Source organism: Channa argus, chromosome 15 (assembly GCF_033026475.1).
Source record: "Channa argus isolate prfri chromosome 15, Channa argus male v1.0, whole genome shotgun sequence".
Classification (NCBI taxonomy): domain Eukaryota; kingdom Metazoa; phylum Chordata; class Actinopteri; order Anabantiformes; family Channidae; genus Channa; species Channa argus.
This window is the reverse complement of record NC_090211.1, coordinates 9,076,265-9,095,772: the sequence shown is the minus strand read 5'-3', so window position 1 is coordinate 9,095,772 and position 19,508 is coordinate 9,076,265. Positions and strand designations below refer to the sequence as shown.

At 38.1% G+C, this 19,508-nt stretch overlaps 1 protein-coding gene across 2 annotated transcripts; it reads left to right on the top strand.

Moving 5' to 3' along the window:
• Positions 1–102: 102 nt before the first annotated feature.
• Positions 103–14,175, top strand: stat3 (signal transducer and activator of transcription 3 (acute-phase response factor)). Of its 2 annotated transcripts, XM_067477517.1 has the most exons (24): positions 103–312; positions 3,174–3,323; positions 3,686–3,929; positions 4,029–4,121; positions 4,245–4,326; positions 4,522–4,622; positions 5,059–5,210; positions 5,562–5,720; positions 6,056–6,148; positions 6,234–6,293; positions 6,406–6,435; positions 6,525–6,618; positions 6,702–6,749; positions 6,860–6,943; positions 7,878–7,976; positions 8,107–8,242; positions 8,321–8,373; positions 8,464–8,558; positions 8,685–8,824; positions 8,915–9,136; positions 9,277–9,319; positions 11,144–11,203; positions 12,172–12,269; positions 13,033–14,175. In XM_067477517.1, exons 2-24 carry the CDS (start codon positions 3,196–3,198, stop codon positions 13,071–13,073), a joined length of 2,355 nt encoding a protein of 784 aa, XP_067333618.1. In that variant the 5' UTR covers positions 103–312; positions 3,174–3,195; the 3' UTR covers positions 13,074–14,175. The 2 variants fall into 2 exon arrangements, with proteins under 2 accessions (XP_067333618.1, XP_067333619.1); XM_067477518.1 differs by lacking the exons at positions 103–312; positions 11,144–11,203.
• The last annotated feature ends 5,333 nt before the right edge of the window (positions 14,176–19,508 follow it).

Genomic DNA, 19,508 nt, shown 5'->3' with positions numbered 1-19,508 from the left:
CGTACTTATAGCTTTTATTATTATTGGCTACAGCAGAGTTCCCGGTTAGTATTGGCTGTTCGAGGTGTCAATAAAGTAAATTATGGAGTTTGTCTGGCTGGAAGCACTGCAATGTAAGGGATGGGTTGAAAATTGTATATGCGTGTGTCAGGCAAGTGTTTTCCGTAGTTGTCAGAGAGTTGCGACTTTTTCTTGTCTTCTATCTCGTTTTGTGCGTTAAATTTCAATATCAAAGTATTCACTTACGGATTTTAACAGAAAGGGGTCCGTACTTTTTACCGTGAAAGTTCGCACATAAGTGACTAAACTAAGGTAAGCGCCTACATTTACTTCTGCTTTTGGCATTTTTTTTAACATGCTTTACGGAGCTGGGATCGAAGGGATTTCGTTATTATGCCACAGCAGATCTTATTACAGCACAACTAACTCTTAAGTTCTCGCTAATAACCCAACTAAAGACTATGTTGTAAGTTATTCATGCTAGAGAAGCCATTCTGTCCACAGTGTTACACAACTAAAGTGTTTTAACTCAGGCCCCTCACTTCTGTTGACTCCTTTTATATATTACAACGAGGTCTCGGTAAAGCTTTTTCTTTTTTAAACTTTCTTGTGAGGGTGGATGTCTTGTGTATACTATTTATGCACAAACCAGTTTTTGTTAAACAGGTCTAACAGTAACGTCAACCCAGATGGACATGTGTTTATTAGACCTTTTGAAGTACAGGCTATTGTTTTGTGTTTCTCGAGTCGTCACGCCCATCTCATTCCCTGCTGCAGGCGAGCACGACTGACTTTTTTTTTTATTCTGGGATGAGTTTCTACCATCACACAAATACGATTTTAGAGATGCCCTTCCATATCTGCACAGAGTCCTACTTTGTGGTGTGGCGGATTTTTTTTTTTTTAATACAGTGGTTAATATAGGCTGTACATTTATTGAGTCTTAGTAATAGTTTTCTCACAGGCTACTAGATTATTGATTGCGATAACTTTTTATAGATTTTAGCTTTGTTAAAAAAAAAAGTAATAAGTAATTTTTGCCACATGTGTTTACAGAGCCCCGAAAAGTGATAAGTTGGCATGGTTATTGCTTTGTTTGTTTGTACCAGGAAGTACTACCAGGAATATCATTAACATGATCTCAAGAATCACATTATTATTTACGGTTAGTACCACATGACTGCCAAGCACTGAATACTGGACAAAAGACAAACAGCTTTGTGGCATGAGAGATTCAATGTAAGTTTGCATTTGCTATCTGGAACTCAATGACAGGCATTATTTAAATGAATTTTTAATTACAATATAAGAATTACACTTGCATGACTGAACACTTGGTTATTGATAATCCTAAAGTGTTCCCACAGATTTCTACTCCATGTGGGAGTTGTCTATAGACTTGATATAGTTTTTGGGTTTATTGGTAACCCAGTTTGTAATTCAATTCTAGAGACACAATGAAGGCAGTGAAAATAGGTCATACAGTAAAAGTCATTGTGCCCACCCTCTTGATCTTCTCTTCTCTTGGCTAGTAGGGTATCATCTTGCATCACAGAAATATAAACAAAAACGATTGTAATTCCAACCCAAATTCATCAACTTTAGAATCTAGTGGTCCAAAATTCATGTGATGAAACAATGAAAGGTACTTCACTGTACTAAAAGTGACTCAGCTTTTCTTTGATGTGATCCTCTCAGGGTTTTCACATGCCCAGAAATTCTCACCACTGTTTTCTAATGTCAGTGAAAGCGGAATGAGACTTGTGTTAAAACATGTATGTAGGGCAGATTCAGTTATTTGGCAAACATGCTTGAAACAACCCTAACCCATCTGATCTTAAAATTAATTGTTGTATTTGAGTTTTACCGGATTCCTTGGCACAAGGACATGTTTTAAATGGAACTTGGAGCACATTTATGTTCAGGCTACCTTTTTAAGTAATTAAAACAATAAGACAGTCTTCAGATCCACCACTTCTTTGGGTAAACATATGCAGTCTTGTGTATTTCTAGAAGAGTGATTTATAGTAAACATTTTGAGTTGTCAAAAATCATCACTTATGGCTTATTTCACTTAGCTGTAGTAGTGGTCTCACAGCTAAATATTACAGCATTTACACTTGCTTTTAATATTATCATAAAGTCTCTTGTGATTATTCAGACTGTAGTTAGTGGGGGCATTGTATTGGGTTGTGTTCTGCTGAGAGGTGTTTCTATCAATCTTTACTGAAGGGCTAAACATGTGTAAAAATGTAGAATGTAAATTTAAGTACTTGTTATAGCATTTCAAATGTTACTAGCACAATATGTGATGCCTTTCTCCAAGCAAGAGCAGTATGCTAACTCCTGGAAACAGAAATCACGATCTAGTTTCTTGTCAAGAACATTTATGAGTCATCAGTTACTAATGATCAACGCTTTAGTAAACTTCTGGTCCTTCATTAAAATTCAGTCCCATGCAAGCTTGCTGTATAAGTAACTAGTGACTAATTAGAGTTTGGATAATAATTCAACAGTATCCAAAAATTGTGTAAGGGGCTTAAGCTATATAAATATATAGACTGTAGAGGAGAGAACTTCCTGTTGGTTTAAGAAACTGTCTGATTATTGTTGGATTACAGTCTAGGTCCCCATGGGGAATGTTGTAGCTTGCTATCTGGTTGAACTTTCACGTGAATCTGATAGATGATGGTTGTCTGTGAAAGCAGTTCAATGAGTAATTCTGAGAATGCCAGCAAGTGCTATGTTAAAGAATATTTGTTTCTCTGGATTAACATCCATCCCTACCGTAGCTTTTTAGAAGCTTAGAGGAGGAAATGTGGGTTTTGTTGTTTCTAAACCTCAGCCAAAGATCATTAACGCATATCTGGTTAGAAAGCTGACAGCTGCTCATATCGGGCTATATTTCTTGGTGAAGGCATCGTTTTTCACTGAACAGGAAGTGTATGTGCTGAAAATAAGGCCTCCCAAAGACCTGTCAGGTTTCCTCTGAAAATGATGACATTTAGCTATTTCTGTTTGGTCACTGCAGATGTTAGTTGTAAAGGCGTGTGTGATTGCATTTAATACTAAACAGAAAGTAAATGTACACTTCCAAAGAAATTCTCTGGAACTGCAAATACTAACAAGCATATATCCTGCTTATTTTATTTTATTTTGCCTTTTTTGTGTAGGTTTGAGGACGTGTGTGCAAGGATGGCTCAGTGGAACCAGTTGCAGCAGCTGGAAACCAGGTATCTGGAGCAGCTGTACCACTTGTACAGTGACAGCTTCCCCATGGAGCTACGGCAGTTTCTTGCCCCCTGGATTGAGAGTCAAGACTGGTGAGAGTAAATTGAGTTTCTGATTTCTGTTCTTGAAGGACATTTCATGTGATCTTTCATAACATATACCCTTAAATTCACTCTAGGTTGGCAGTTGAAATGTTATTGCATTTTATTGTGTTTAATTGACACCCTATTCTCTCTATGTGCTAAATATTCATTGTTTCTGTTCTAAGTGAAATTTTCTTTTAGTTTCTTTTTTGAAGTCAATTGATAAAATCAATACTTTCCAAAGAAGCAATTTTTGGTGTCCCATTTGTATGTTTGTTTTTTCATGAGATTCAAAAAGAAGCTGAGCTTTAGCCTCTTAGAAGAAACTAGTAGAAATCATATCCTCATAATCTTACCTTCTCTTTTTTAAGGGCTTATGCTGCAAATAAGGAGTCCCATGCAACACTGGTGTTCCACAACCTCTTGGGAGAGATAGACCAGCAGTATAGCCGCTTTCTGCAGGAGAACAATGTCCTCTACCAGCATAACCTGCGCAGAATTAAACAGCATTTGCAGAGCAAATACTTGGAGAAGCCAATGGAAATTGCTCGCATTGTTGCCCGCTGTCTGTGGGAGGAACAGAGGCTTCTGCAGGCTGCTACCTCTGCTGCACAGGTAAAGAGCACAATACCAACCTAGTCTTAGACTTAATGTTATTATGCAGTAATAGTTATTCATGTGCATCTGTTGGTCCAATGTTTCTGTATCTAACAGGATGGCCAGGCGGCCCATCCAACTGGGACAGTAGTGACAGAGAAGCAGCAGATTCTTGAGCACAACCTTCAAGACATCAGGAAGCGGGTACAGGTAGGTTTCCATTGAAGGCTTACTTATTAATTATTTGAAAATGCAGTATTAAGAATACCACACACACTATTGCCTTGATGTAATCAGTCTGCATTGACAGATATAAATAATGTTTTTCTACAGGACATGGAACAGAAGATGAAAATGCTTGAGAACTTGCAAGATGACTTTGACTTCAATTACAAGACCCTGAAAAGCCAAGGAGGTAATGTCTAATTAATATTGTATTAACACAAACAGTTTATATTGGTAACTTTTTAACTAATTTATTCAAAACATTAATTAAAGAAATTCTATCCACATTTTACTATGTCAAACGTCAAAACTGTTCACAATATTATTTATAATAATATAAATTAAATTTGACAGCTGCATTAAGAAATAATCACCCTCTTTCCAGAGTTGTCCCAGGACCTTAATGGCAATAGCCAGGCAGCTGCTACCAGACAGAAGATGGCTCAGCTTGAGCAGATGCTTAGCGCCTTGGACCAGCTCAGAAGGGTGAGTGTCTTTATTAAGTTAAATCAATAAAAAAATGAAAAAGGTTTTAACATTTTGTGTATCTTAAGTGCCTTAGACAAAATATAGATCAATATAATAGATAAATACTGTACAAATGATAAAACTAGGAAAAAAACGTAATTGAGAGTAGGATGTAATAATTTAGGGTGAATGTACTTCTATGAAGCTGCCAATGTATTGTGTGGCATCTTTGCATTAAAACCACATTGTCTATTGCCATCTTTGCTGCATTGTACATGGTTGTCTGTTATTATTTCAACTTCATCTGTGTTGGTTTTCCTGAAGAGTTGCTCCTAAAATATTATCAAAAATCAGACTTTAAACCCTTAAAAATAATTTTTTTGGGGTTTGACCACGGATGGACTTTGACTCCTTATGCCCATACCTATTGTGTACTGTGCTTGTTATCTTGTAGCAAATCGTGACAGAGATGGGAGGCTTGCTGACTGCCATGGATTATGTGCAGAAAAACCTGACAGATGAAGAACTTGCAGACTGGAAGAGAAGACAACAAATTGCCTGCATTGGAGGGCCACCTAACATTTGCTTGGATCGCCTCGAGACATGGTAAACGAGTGCACATTTTAAACAAGTTCTTATTTTTAAGTTGTTTTTTTTTTTATGACAGCTTTTATTTACTAACTTACGTGTTCAATTTGTTCAGAATAAAATAAACAACAAAATTTGAGTCGCACAAAATTAATAAAATGCACCTACATTACTGCACCTGCTATACTATGTCTTGTATCTGTATACATGAGAGCATTCGATACTGTACAGGTCATATAATACTTTGATAATATCATGATCAATTGTGTTCACTATGGTCTTTCATGACTGATTTTATTATCCTGTTCTTAAAATTCCTTTATGCAAGCATTAAGTAAAGCGTGGAACTGGGTTTAATTTTCTAACCAGGATCACATCCTTGGCTGAGTCCCAGCTTCAGATTCGTCAGCAGATCAAGAAGCTGGAGGAGCTGCAGCAGAAAGTGTCCTACAAAGGTGACCCCATAATTCAGCACCGTCCTGCTCTGGAGGAGAAGATCGTGGATTTGTTCAGAAACCTCATGAAGAGGTATTGCATGGAATAAGTGCTTGCTCTATATCTGTCCAGACCATTGTTTAGTGTTGATATGAGCTGCATCGATATTTATTCTTGACCTCTGGTCAAGGCTTGCTAAGGTTCCACCCATTAGGGGTGTAAAACTTTCAGTCCCACCTCACTGTCTTTATTCTGGAAAGGAATTGACATAGTCTTAATGTTTAAATTGAGGTCATGTGATAACATCTGAACCAGCTAAATCAACTGATGGTGAGATGCACTTGAAAGCTCAGAATATTTTGTAAGTGGACCTTTTTTTTTTTTTGCTGGGAATTTTCTCTGAAACATGATTTCCTCTGTCTTTTTAGTGCATTTGTCGTTGAAAGACAGCCTTGTATGCCAATGCACCCAGACAGACCTCTGGTCATCAAAACAGGAGTGCAGTTCACAAATAAAGTCAGGTAAGACGCAGAACTGCGTATGAGTGACAAAATATAATTTAATTTCCTTGTGCATTGGACAATATTTTATATCTTATTTTCCCAGGTTACTGGTAAAGTTTCCTGAACTCAATTACCAGCTGAAAATTAAAGTTTGTATAGACAAGTGAGTTGTTTTTTTTATTTTTTTACATTTCCGTTATGCTTTGTTCAGTAGACTAAGTTTGAGAAGCTACTGCTTTGCTTTTCTTACTCATTTCACAATTGTTTTTTTCCAGGGAATCTGGCGATGTGGCTGCAATTCGAGGGTGAGACATAATTAATATATTTTTGGCCTGAGCATTTAACTTATTTTCGAAAAAGATCTTCACTTCCTGCTCTTCCCTGATTTTCTTAGGTCAAGAAAGTTTAACATCCTTGGTACCAACACAAAAGTTATGAACATGGAGGAATCCAACAATGGCAGCCTGTCAGCAGAGTTTAAACACTTGGTGAGTTATGAGTTATAGACACTCATAATGTTTGACGTTCTCAGATAAAGGCCTGCTTTGCAATGACTTCCTGTTTGTTACAGACCCTGAGAGAACAGAGATGCGGTAATGGTGGACGGACCAATAGTGACGTAAGTATTATTTCTAACCCTTTTTGGCATATTGTTGGTTTCTCATACATTAACTATATATTTGTATTATTACTTTATACAAAAGGCATTTAAATAATTGTTTTCTGTAGGCCTCTCTGATTGTGACAGAGGAGCTCCATCTAATCACTTTTGAGACAGAGGTCTATCATCAAGGCCTGAAGATAGATCTTGAAGTGAGTATCACCACTTTGTTTCATGAGCTGGGAGACATTTCTCTTTTCTCAGACAGCACTAAAAATCAACAACTCTCAAAGCACATTGCGGTGTATTTTTCACACACAGTGCAAAGTAAGCCATAAGTCAAATGAGTCATTAACAAAGTCTCTTGCCCTCAGAGACTCTCACAACCTCAGCTTCTAAATGAGCTGTTACTTAAAGATAAATCTCTTTCATCAACTCGGTTATTGACCTGTCCTAGGTTACTCCATTGAAGGCAGAGTAACCCACACTGAATTTTTGCTTTCCTCCTAATCCTCTGTGGAAAACATAGCTACGACTATTTTAATCTTTTTGTCTAGTGTATCAAGCATTGTGTATTTCCTCAAACCTATAACACCACACAACTTGCATCTACCATTTACAGTGTTGTGACCATGAAAAAACTTTATGTCTCAAAGTATATGTAACACAAGCATTTATTTTCTCTATTGTAAAATGTGTGTGTGTGTGTGTGTGTGTGTGTGTGTGTGTGTGTGTAGACAGATAGCTTGCATTATTATCCAAAACAATAAAATGCTATTTCTTTTTATTATGACATTTTCTGTTTCAGAATGCTGATTAGGAAACTAGTTAATGTGGTTTTTTAGGTACTGTTTAAGGTAATGTTAGTGCATCGTATTACTCTCGCACCATTCTTTTATGATCAACGCTTGTTATTCATAAACCTATACGTTGGGTACAACATCTGCATTGGTCAACAAAGGAACTTTTTAGAGAATATAGCTTGTTCTGAAAACAGCTGCATGCCCTCTAGTTCTAAGCGCAGTATTAAAGAGAGGACATCATGAAGAAGGTAGACAATGTAGTAAAATAAAGGAACATTTCTTCTGTATTGTTCAAAAGAAAATTTAAAAGAGGATATAGTAATCTCATTTGTCCTTCACACAGACTCATTCCCTGCCTGTGGTAGTCATTTCGAACATCTGCCAGATGCCTAACGCTTGGGCTTCTATTCTGTGGTACAACATGCTTACTAACCACCCAAAGGTAAGAGAGCACCCTCTGGTGGAAAGGGGGTGAACTCTGTTGGAGGATAATATACCAAATACACATTACACAGTTACTGTGTAGTGAAAGTTGTTTTCATTTCTTTTTTCCTTTTCTTAAATCTGCACAGAACGTCAACTTCTTCACCAAACCTCCAGTGGGGACATGGGACCAGGTGGCCGAGGTGTTAAGCTGGCAATTCTCCTCCACCACCAAAAGAGGCCTGACCATTGAGCAGCTCACTACATTGGCTGAGAAATTACTAGGTAAGCTAATGTACCCCAATTTCTTCAAAACCTTTTAACTTTGCACTGCTTCATATGTGATGATATTTGTCTATCTAGGGCCCTGTGTGAATTACTCTGGCTGTCAGATCACCTGGGCCAAGTTCTGTAAGGTACTTCACCTACCAAACACATGAGACTCAGTCTGCCATTTTGCCATTGTATTGCTTCATTGTGAGTTATTTTTTCCTTCCTCTTCCCAGGAGAACATGGCTGGCAAAGGCTTCTCCTTCTGGGTGTGGCTGGACAACATTATTGACCTGGTGAAAAAGTATATCCTGGCATTGTGGAATGAAGGGTAAGAGGTCCTTCTTTGTTTACAGTCACCTCTCTAAGCAGTCATTTGATCTGCGTGTTACCTGCCTTTCATATTATGTGTTTGAATATGCAGTCAATAGGCATGTGTTTACTTGACTTTCTGCAGGTATATCATGGGCTTCATCAGTAAAGAAAGAGAGCGAGCCATTCTGAGTCCAAAACCTCCGGGCACTTTTTTGTTGCGCTTTAGCGAGAGCAGCAAAGAGGGGGGCATTACATTTACATGGGTGGAGAAAGACATCAGTGGTGAGTATTTTAGACCTTATTCGCTGTATTGTAATATTTTCACGACTTCCTTTTGTTGTTGAAACAATGAAGTTCCTCATGTGTTCACAGGAAAGACCCAAATCCAGTCAGTGGAGCCCTACACCAAGCAGCAGCTCAACAACATGTCTTTTGCTGACATCATCATGGGCTACAAGATAATGGATGCAACCAACATCCTGGTTTCACCTCTCGTCTACCTTTACCCTGATATCCCCAAAGAGGAAGCTTTTGGGAAGTACTGCAGGCCAGAAGCAGCTCCTGAACCTGAGATGGGAGGAGACTCTACAAGCAGTAAGTCACCGTATACTATGTCTTTGCAGTTTAGAAAAAAACAGATGATGTCTTGCTTTTGCAGTCCATGATTTTTGTTCTAAGTGATTTCTCTTTTTACTTTTTGTTTTGTTTTGTTTTGTTTTTTTGTCCCCTAACAGCTATTCAACCATACTTGAAGACAAAGTTCATCTGTGTTACTCCGTAAGTATCTTATTCCTTATGTTTGATCTCCACCTGTGATTCCTAGTGATCTCCACCTGTATTTGAATTTATTAGTTGATGTTAACGTTTCCTTTAACAAAGGGGAGAGACTGGATTTTCCTACAAAATTTCCCAGTTCCTGTTTTTTTTAATGTGCTACCAAATTTTTGAAGAAAAGAGAACAGAGCTGTGTTTAGTCTCACTGTGAGTCACCACTGTTTTTTGAGGAACCATTATCCTGTTCAGACCAAGTATTGTGAACCCAGTTATATTTAGATTCAGTTAGACAGAGTTCACCTCACACCTGGCATCTGGTTTGTCTTCGTCAAAGACTTCTGATGGAATTGATTTCCATCATCAGTCAGCAAACCATCATGTGCAATAGTTTCATTTTTGTAAATCAGTGCTGCAGTCACATACAAGAATACAGACTGTTACTCTGGAGCACTGTGTTTATACGTAGTGTATACACTCACTGGCTACTTTATTACATACACCTGTACAATCTAATGCAATCCAGTACAGCAGCTTTGCCATGAATTCTGCTTTTACAATGTTATAATTTCTTAGTTGAAACAGTCAGAAAGGTGATAATTCTACTCTCTTTATTATTGAGGTCATGGTGGGTGGTGGAGTCGTACCGGAGTGAATTATAAGAAGAGGTGGTTCTAAAATATTTTCCACCCTATTTAAAATGAATGAATTCTGTTTGGCTAAAATCTTTCTGACTCATCAAAAAAGGGGGGGAAAAAACTCATTTTTAAAAAGTGTGACTTGCCACATGTAGACGAACATGGTCAACCAGCACTATCACTTTGAGATCAATTAAACAACTAAACAAAGTGTATAATGAAGTGGGAGCGTCAGACTGTCAAGCTACACAGTTCAGTTTCAGTTAACATGCATGGAGCAGTAAAACAGCAAAACACAAGTGATTTATTTAACTGATTCACATCATAAAGTGGGACTAATGTACTTTTACTAATATACTGAAAGTCAGGGAAAAGGGATAAAATATCTAATTAAAGCCATAGAATCAATACTTGAATCACAATTGACCAATTGACCAGCTGTGTTCTTCATGTGGCTTAGAAAAAGGGTACTGATATCTTTTATATTTTTATTTTGGTACCGTACTTCATACCAATAAGCGTAATAAGAGGAGGTTCAGAGAATATGTTTATCACGTGGCATCTGTGCGTTTACATGCACTTAAGTAACCGGGGGACTGGAAATCCGTGTATACATGCAGAAGAAGAGTAACCCTAATATTCCCTCCACCTCTGACTTATTTTGGAAGCCTGGCTTAGAGATTTTAACTGTATAGTGACAGAAAACGTAGCTTTCTGACTTTGCTGGGTCTGTGTGTGTTCGTGTCGGAGCAGGGGAAGAGAAAGGAAATACACATGCAGCTGATCCACAACAGTCTGAACATTGCAAATCTGCGGTGGAAATTAACTTATTTGGACATCCGTGAGACACTTTGTCTTTTTTACATTTTCTGCCTGACTTTACACTGAGTTTGTTTTAAATGAGGCGTCATCGCCACATTGACGATCTTTACTTCTTTCACTCAGCTGCGTGTTCCTGTCTGCAGCCTTTTGTTACGCACATGTGCTGTTAAGGAAAACTGATTAGAAACCTGGTTGCACGTATACATGGCAGAGAACTTGAGAAGTCAGCACACAATGACAGTTAAGAAATCAGCTTGGTTACTTAAGTCTATGTAAACCCACTTCATGTGGGCTTTGGTTGGCAGTGGGTTTGATGGTGTGTTGCTGCGTTGTGAGGTTTGCTCAGTGCGATCCTGACCTGTCTCCGTAGGTGTCCCTCCGTGTTCATGGACTTGCCGGACAGTGAGCTGCTTGGGAACGGATTCCCAGGGTAGGCGCTTGGGGGAAGATGGCATGTTCTATAGGGCTGTGTGTGTGGGTGTGGGTGTGTAATGGGCTTCAGGGATATTTGTTTTGCACTACCATCGACATAATTCATATTCATGTTTTTAACTCACAGCCAATTACACTGGTCTAATACAAGAGCATCTCTTTCATTCATCAGTTCTTTTTTGGTTTAGGTCACACATTGTTTCAGACACTTTTTTCATCATTTAATAACCAAATTAAATTGTGTAGATTTGTTTTAGGAAAGATTTTGGATAATAGTTACATAATAGGTATTACAAATACTGTATTTCCAGAATGAGATCCTAAAAAAATAAGCAAGGTTTAAACCTTGAGCAAATAAGCTTTTTTGCTTGAAGAAATTGGCTTGATCTGCTTTATCCTGTGGTAATCAACAGCAGTTGTGCAATCGACTGTAGAGTAGCTGTCATTACAATGAATTCAGAGTTAAACATAAATATTCTTTTTCAGTGTCCTTAGGACTTCTTAAAATAAAAGCAAGAAGCAGTATGTAATATCCTCAACGGGTGCCTACTCTCAACTATTTTAATTTATCATTTATGTTTGATTTAAATCTCAGTATTTATCAGTATTTTACCACAGAACCATCACACCTTTCATCTACTTTTTAAAACTCCGATCATCTGTTGATGGCGACACTGATTAGGTGACATTTAGACTAAATAACCACCATTAACCACTAGTATGTGCACTAAGCCATGCAGCCTACTTCTAGTAGCTCTGTGGTCTATGACAAAGACACTCATACACTAATTATTTTTGGCTTTTAGCTTGTGGGATAACAAATTTGTGGTTATATTCATTAAATGGAGATGTTTCAACTAACACAAGTGGTATGGCTGAAGTCCATGTTTAAGTGTTTGTATGACCATAAGTGAGCATTTCAATTTGTATCAGACAAATTGTGTAATTTTTCATTCATTTTTTCAGCACAAACTCTGGAAACACCAGTGATCTGTTCCCAATGTCTCCTCGCACCCTTGACTCTCTGATGCACAATGAAGCTGAAGCCAATCCAGGACACTTGGGTAAGTCATTGACACAGACACTGTAGACACACATTCCTACTGTACGCACTGATGTAAAGAATTCCCAAGCCTGTACGTCCCGACCTTTACTATTACATGACACCTCATGCCAAGCAGGTGAAGATAACAAAATAAAACCAAAGAAAGGTTGTCGCGGTAACACAGTGATAGGGATAAATTATAGATAAATAGTGATAATTTTCTGATATTCTCCCCCTTTTTTTCGTTTGGTTTTCTGCAAGCAGGTGAGAAAAAATTTGTTTATATACAAGTTGGAGTGTTAGCTACTTGTTAGCAACAAATGCTGTATGATGGTGCACTGCTGATGCATTAAGGGGCCTTACAGAGTGTAGGTCATCTGTGTTTTAGAAGCATTCATAGCCCAGGTTATTCTTGCACAGTTGTTCCTGGGGTTAATGTTTACAATGCATATTATAAGTAGAGAGAGAGAGAGAGAGAGAGAGAGAGAGAGAGAGAGAATAATATTGTCTTGATTTCATGTAGGCAAAAAATAATGATTAAATTCTTGAAAACTAGAAACAATCAGGATTTATTTTTTTGCCAAATTGCCCAGCCCTACTATACACTAATCTTAACCAAAACCCAATTCTAAGCCTACCTCTGAAACCAGGGAGGTTTTATAAAAGTAGGGCTAGCTAAAATGATCTCACATGATCTCATAATCAAGGTCTAATCTTTGGGCATAATCACATTATACAGCTTAGTGTGATTTTAATTGCTTGTATTTGGATTTCTTCCACAGATTCACTCACTTTGGACATGGATGTAGCATCACCTCTGTAGAGAGAGATTTTTATTTTTTACATTTTTTTATTTCTTTTTTTCTTTTTTGGAATTTAATCTTTTCTTATAGTCGAAGATTCTATGATGATTTCTCTTTGTCTCTGTACACTCATTCTGTCTGTACAGTTTGTCTCTTGTTCTTTTGTAAAAATTACTCATTTTCACACAATAAGAAAATTAAATGATTTTTGAAAGATGTTCTTTTAAAAAGCATTGCCACTCATTTAGGTGTTACACCTATACTTTTGGTGTGAAACTGTTTAATTGATATTGACCTTGTTGTATTTTAAACAGCATCTTGCTCCCATTCAGTACTTCCCCTACTTTCATAGATGTCTTTAAATATCTTTATTGTTTGACAACAATATTTTTGTGTTATTGACCTTTTTTTAATGGTTATAAGTTTGTGATTTTTTTTTTTTTTTTTAATTATTGTATAAGCTATTGTGCTTTGAAATTGTACCTTTTCTGTATGATTTGTTTCATTTTTAGGCCCTGCCAAATTTAAATCTACCTGGGTTGCATTTAAAATGGTTATTTTTTTACATTAAATGAAATATTTCTTTTCTCAGTCCTCTGAAGCATTTATAAACTGTAAACAGGAAGACAAGGAAAGCTTTTCCCTTGTTGTGAGAAATTACATTGACATAACTTGCAAAGGTGGTGCTCTGAAAACAGTCCCTTTCATTGAATGACTCCTTTCATCATTCATTACATTGTAAGTTGTAATTTGTTTCTGAAATGGGCAGTTTGATCAGATATGTAATTTAAATAATTTTATGAATGGTTTATTTTGGACAAACCTGTAATCTGAATAATCATAGATGTTTAAGATATTTTAACAGAAAGTATACAGGTTGTGTTTATGTTGACTTTTAACGTTTCATACAGTTAGATTAAAGCAAGCAAAGTTTGTTTTTCATGACATGAGATATCAAGAGGGTTTCTGTAAAATATGCTACTACCATACATTGTCAGATGGCAATAAAAAGACAAGTTAGCACTAAATGTATCTGTTGGTGTGATTACTGACTTCAAAGTAAAATGACAAAACGTGAAATGTAATTCAAAAACACAATAATAAATACATTTTGGACAGGAATGTGTAAATTATTGATGGGCTCATGCAAACAGAAAACTGGCAAGAACCAAAAATGTCTAACTTATTAAATGCACCCACTGAAAACACCCGTCCTGGCTGAACATTGTTCTCTGGAGCGGTTTGAAGGACAAATTAAGATTCAATTAGATTGAAAGAAAGTTAAAACAAGTGAAGCAGAAAAGTCTCTTTTGATGCATAAGCCACGTCAAAAATTACTTTACTATGATCGTTAAGTTTATCATTACAATATTTAATGTTTAAGTCATTTAAATTGTTTTACTACGGCATAATTTAGCAGGAGAAACTGGAGTGACAAAATTGAAATAAAAACAACAATTTTTAAAAATAAAAATTGTCACATAGCTTACTGATTTCAACCATTTTCTTTAGGAGGGCCAGTGCTGAGTGCATCTCAAGACTCCCCCCACCCACCACCCCGAGCACACCAATAGCTCTTGAATGGTGCTTTTTCACTGAAGACATTTTGACGTTTCACAGTAAGAAAAGCAGACCTGGAAGGAATAAAATGAATGTAGTGTAAATTCCATTCAGCTTGTTCAGTTTCATTGTCTTAATATTGTGCACGCTGCAATAGAGATAATAAATGAAGAAGGTGTCAGATTACATGACGTTATGTGGACAGTGCTGTTTCTGCCTCTGAATCCAAAAACTGAGAAGGGAAGTTGTTGAGAACAGTTCTAAAAGTTCTAAAACACAAACGGAGTGTTCTTCTGATCATGCCAGAGGAAGTCTGAAACAGTTTTTTATTAAAATTAATGCTGCAGGGAAAGCAACGACCAATAACTTTAACTGTAATGTTCTAGGAACTAGCGGAGGATGGGCAACAGGAAATATTTCATGACTGGAAATGCACCGCGTAGCCAGTAAGCAATAGCTATAACCCATTTGCAAAGAGGAACTCCAAAGATTTAGGACAAGCAATAAAGCACCATGTGATAAATATTATGCAAGCCATAAACTCTGAGTCTCTATGAGAAACTCTGGGTCCCTGTTTGCTTCCTGATGCACAGGGAAGAGCTGATGTAATACAAAGTTGAAAATATATCAAGTCTCTTGAGACCTCATCAAAAACCTTGGTGTCAAAGGACAAGTCATTAATAGCCCACCCTAAGTATTCTTCCTAGCTGTGGCTAATTTGGGTCTGCCGTGCTTCGGATACGTGCTTTGGATACAACTGATCTAGCTGGTGTAAGAACACTTTCTCATGTTGTGAACTTCCCCCCTTGAGTAATAATTTGATGCTAAGAAAGCCCCCCTTTGTTAAGACAAACAACACCTTTCTGTGATCATGGCTCCCATTATCACATTACTACTCACTGTAGTAAGCAATGCAGTGCTGGAAACTTGAGACATGGCCATATTCATAACAGGTGAATAGCAGCTGCAAGGTGATATAACTGAACAAGTTCTTGATGAGTAAGTCACTTTCACCTGAGCATCATCTGAACGTGTGCTTTAAAAAAAGGGATAAAACAATTTAAGGCAAAAAACTAAAAAAACAAAACATGTTCATTTTTGATTATTTCATATTTTTGTGGGAAATTATCCAGTCTTTAATAATCATGTTAAATATATATACTCATACTAGAGTGCATTATGAGAAGAGATGGTTGTAAAGTTTTGGCCCCCTCATTCATTTTAAATATGGTGGCCAAAACTTTAGTAACACCTCTTCTTATAAAGTATGACTCCACCACACACTGTGACACACTGTGACCTTAGTAGTAAACGGAGATTAAAATTATAACTTTTCTCACAGTTCCAATTTAAGAACTTAGTTAGTAATTATAACATTGTAAAAGCTGAATTCATGCCAGAGCTGCTGTATTGGATTGCATTGGATTGTACAGGTGTATGTAATAAAGTATATATAATTATACAAATTAAATAAACAATTTGATTTTTCTTTCTTTTTCTTTTTTTGCTACTACCATTCCTTGCTTGAATTACTTTTTTTAATAGGGTTCTTTTGCTGCATGATCCACTTTCTTTTGAGCTTCAGTTCACATTTCACTCAAGATATTTCAATCACGATACTGCCACCACCATTTTTTAAAAGTGATGAACTTGACAGGTGACACCAATTTTCCTTTCAAATGGATGGATAATCCATAAATATCCGTGAATATCTTTACAAATATTTATGAGAGCATAATTTTGCTCAGTAAATAAATAGGTATTCTTTTCCCCTAGTTTGTTTAATTGGATTGTCTTTGGTCCTATGTAAAATTCTGATTGGGTTTTAGGTAGTACAGGGTTCACAAACCTTCAGCTGCTAATATGCATACACTGTCGGTTTCTGTGTGTGTGTTCTCATAAAAGTAGACACACGTGTCAGAGATGAATTTCCATTACAGTTCCTATTTTCTCTTTAATGACAGTAGTTTCATCATGCAATCTGTGGACTTCCTTGACTGGAAATCCCATATGTGTGTGTGTGTGTTTGTGTGTGCGTGCGTGTGTGTGTGTGTCTATGTGTGTGTGTGTGTGTGTGTGTGTGTGTGTGTGTGTGTGTGTGTGTGTGTGTGTGTGTGTGTGCAGCTCCACTGCATCTTCAGCTTGTGTGATTGCTGTGATTCCCATAAATCCATTTGGAGACGATTAGACAGCTGAGACAAAGCAGCAAAACACACAAGAGTCATGAAGGAAGTGGTTTCTGCGTCACTGGGCCTCTGCTGCGCTCTACCGTGCTCGCTCACTCACTGTCCTGTGTGTGTGTAGTTGGTATCGGTATAGTAGGAAATGAATGCAAAACAGTTTGAGGAGATGAGGGGGTGTGGAGATGTACAGCTATTACCGTCAGCAGCTGCTGACTCAGCTGTCTGAGGAAGCAACTGTCACCCTTCAGTTCTGGGCCACAGCAACTCAATCTTGAGAATCAATGAAGCTGTGTGTGTGTGTGTGTGTGTGTGTGTGTGTGTGTGTGTGTTTGAGATAGTGGCTTTTTGATATAGATGTGGGAAAATTAAATCATGTATTTCTGCATGACAGGGGACTTTTTAGTTGCAGCATTCACAACAAAATTTTGTTCAGCCGAGTCAAGTCACAAGTGACACAGCAGGAGCATTTTTTACTAGTAATGTACAAACTTTAGTGTCTTTTATTTGTTTTGAGTTTTTCCGCGTTGTGTAACATGTAACAGTAACGATATAAACTATTAAAGTTCTCTCTTAAAGTTACTTGAAACTCTGACAGTATGTTGTTTATTTATATTTCTGCTCTGATCACTTTAGGATGTTGACTTGTCTTCCAACAGCTCACACTCTAATATGAATGGGGTCCTATATGAGTGTGTCTTCTTTTACTATTGATACTTAAGTATGTTTTCTTAAACCAAACATTGGTTGCAGCGTATTTCTACATCCCATGTAAGGTCATTACTTTTGCCACAACTCACACAAAGTACTCAAAGAAAAATGTATCAGTTTTGGATCCCTGCCTGTGGTTCTACTGGATCAATAGGGTAACAGACTGAATATCATCGTTCCTTCAGCGGTCAGCTCGGTCCACAGTGCTCAGCCGAACTGTATGTGTCTCTCCTTCATCAGGCTCACTTTTTTTTGTCCTTTCGGTTTATCCCGTGAGTTCAGGGTCGCCTTTCTGGATCATTGTCCGCATGTTGATTTGGCACCGTTTTTACGCCAGATGCCCTTCCTGATGCAACCCTCCTCACTGATCCTCCCCAATTTCTTGGACCGCAGCAGAGCCCCCAATGGGCTGTTAGGGATTCAGTGTCTCTTGCCCAGAGACACCTCGACATAGCCGGTACCGGGGATCAAACCACTGTCCCTTTGGTCCGTGGACGACTGCCTTTACCAACTGAGTTACAGCCGCCCATTGAGCTACGGTACTCACATTGTTCTGTAATTCATTTTCGGTGATGGCTTTTTCTGTGGTCACCTTGTTTATTTCTCTGTTTTTTCTTTTGCTTGCTCATCCCCCCACTGATGTTGATGACAGAAGAGTACAAACCAGTTATCCATAAATATAAATAAAGCAGTGATTCGTATTTTATATTCCTCAAGCAAAAATGAAAATCAAACCCGGTCAGCTCTTGATTGGAGTTTTCTTTTACACAGCTCGTTTTTAATTTTTATTTTGTTCGTATTTTTACCAGAAGGTGTCGCTACTATCCAGATTAAAGCGACTAATTTTGTCAGTGACTTGTGAGTTCAATAAAAGATCTGTACAGTAGGCGTCTGTGCAACAGCTCTGACCACAGCAAATTAAGGAAAAGTGAGTGTAGACTTAATGACCTGCTGCAACGTGGGAAGCATTTAAGTGTAATCATAGGCCTATATTCATACATTATCTATACTTAGGCCCTGTATATTTTCTCCCTCCTGTAGGCTACTCACAGTTTACTAGTAATTGCTTTACTTAGTACATTACTGCTCAAATAACCCAAAGGTGTACACCGAGTCTATATAACGTTATTGTGTCTGTTGCCGCTACCTGACAGCTCATTGACCCAGTGTTCAGCATGAATCCGGATCAATATGCAGCACCAGGGCAAAGATCAGCAGAAACTGTCAGTCCTGACAGAGCGCAAGAACCCCCGGAAGTGGGCGTTTTGTCTCTCTCTCTCTCTCTCTCTCTCTCTCTCTCTCTCTCTCTCTCTCTCACACACACACACACGCGCGCAGAGAGAAAGAGAGAGAGAGAGAGAGGGAGGGAGAGAGGGAGGGAGAGAGGGAGAGCAGTGAACTGTGAAGCCAAGTGTTGGAAACTAGAGGACGGAGACACTCAGAGATTCCTGTTGTAGGGTTGCTCGCGTCGCTGCAGCCTCTCGCCGCATTTTATGAGAAAGGACAGCAGCTTCCGTCGCTCCACAGAGGTAAAGTGTGACACTTCAATTCCTCTGAGCGTGTTTCATTGAAGGGATAAAGGTCCTCTTCTCGTCCCGCTGTCTGTGTCTGTTGCGAAAGATTATTCTGACAGCGCTTTGTAAACAAAGTGCGGGCGCGATGGCGCAGCCGCTGCGCACCGACACCACTTTGGACGCACGTAATGTCATTTCGCTCTGCTGTTGCTGCTTTAACACTTTTCTCGCCTCTGTTCGCCGAGCTTTCCTTCTCGTTGCTGAATCAACAGGCAGCACTCCCAGCGCACACGAAGGAATCCCCGTGAGATGTTTCTGGTCTAATAATCCTCCCGGACTGACAGCAGGTCTGCGCTGTCTGGGAGCTTACTCTCACCTCACTTGTGGACACTTTTGTCTTTTGTAGTGTCTTATTCGTTTTGTATAGATATCGTTGCAGGACCATAATGTCCGCGTAAATGAGCTCAATGCCATGTGACGATGACATTCT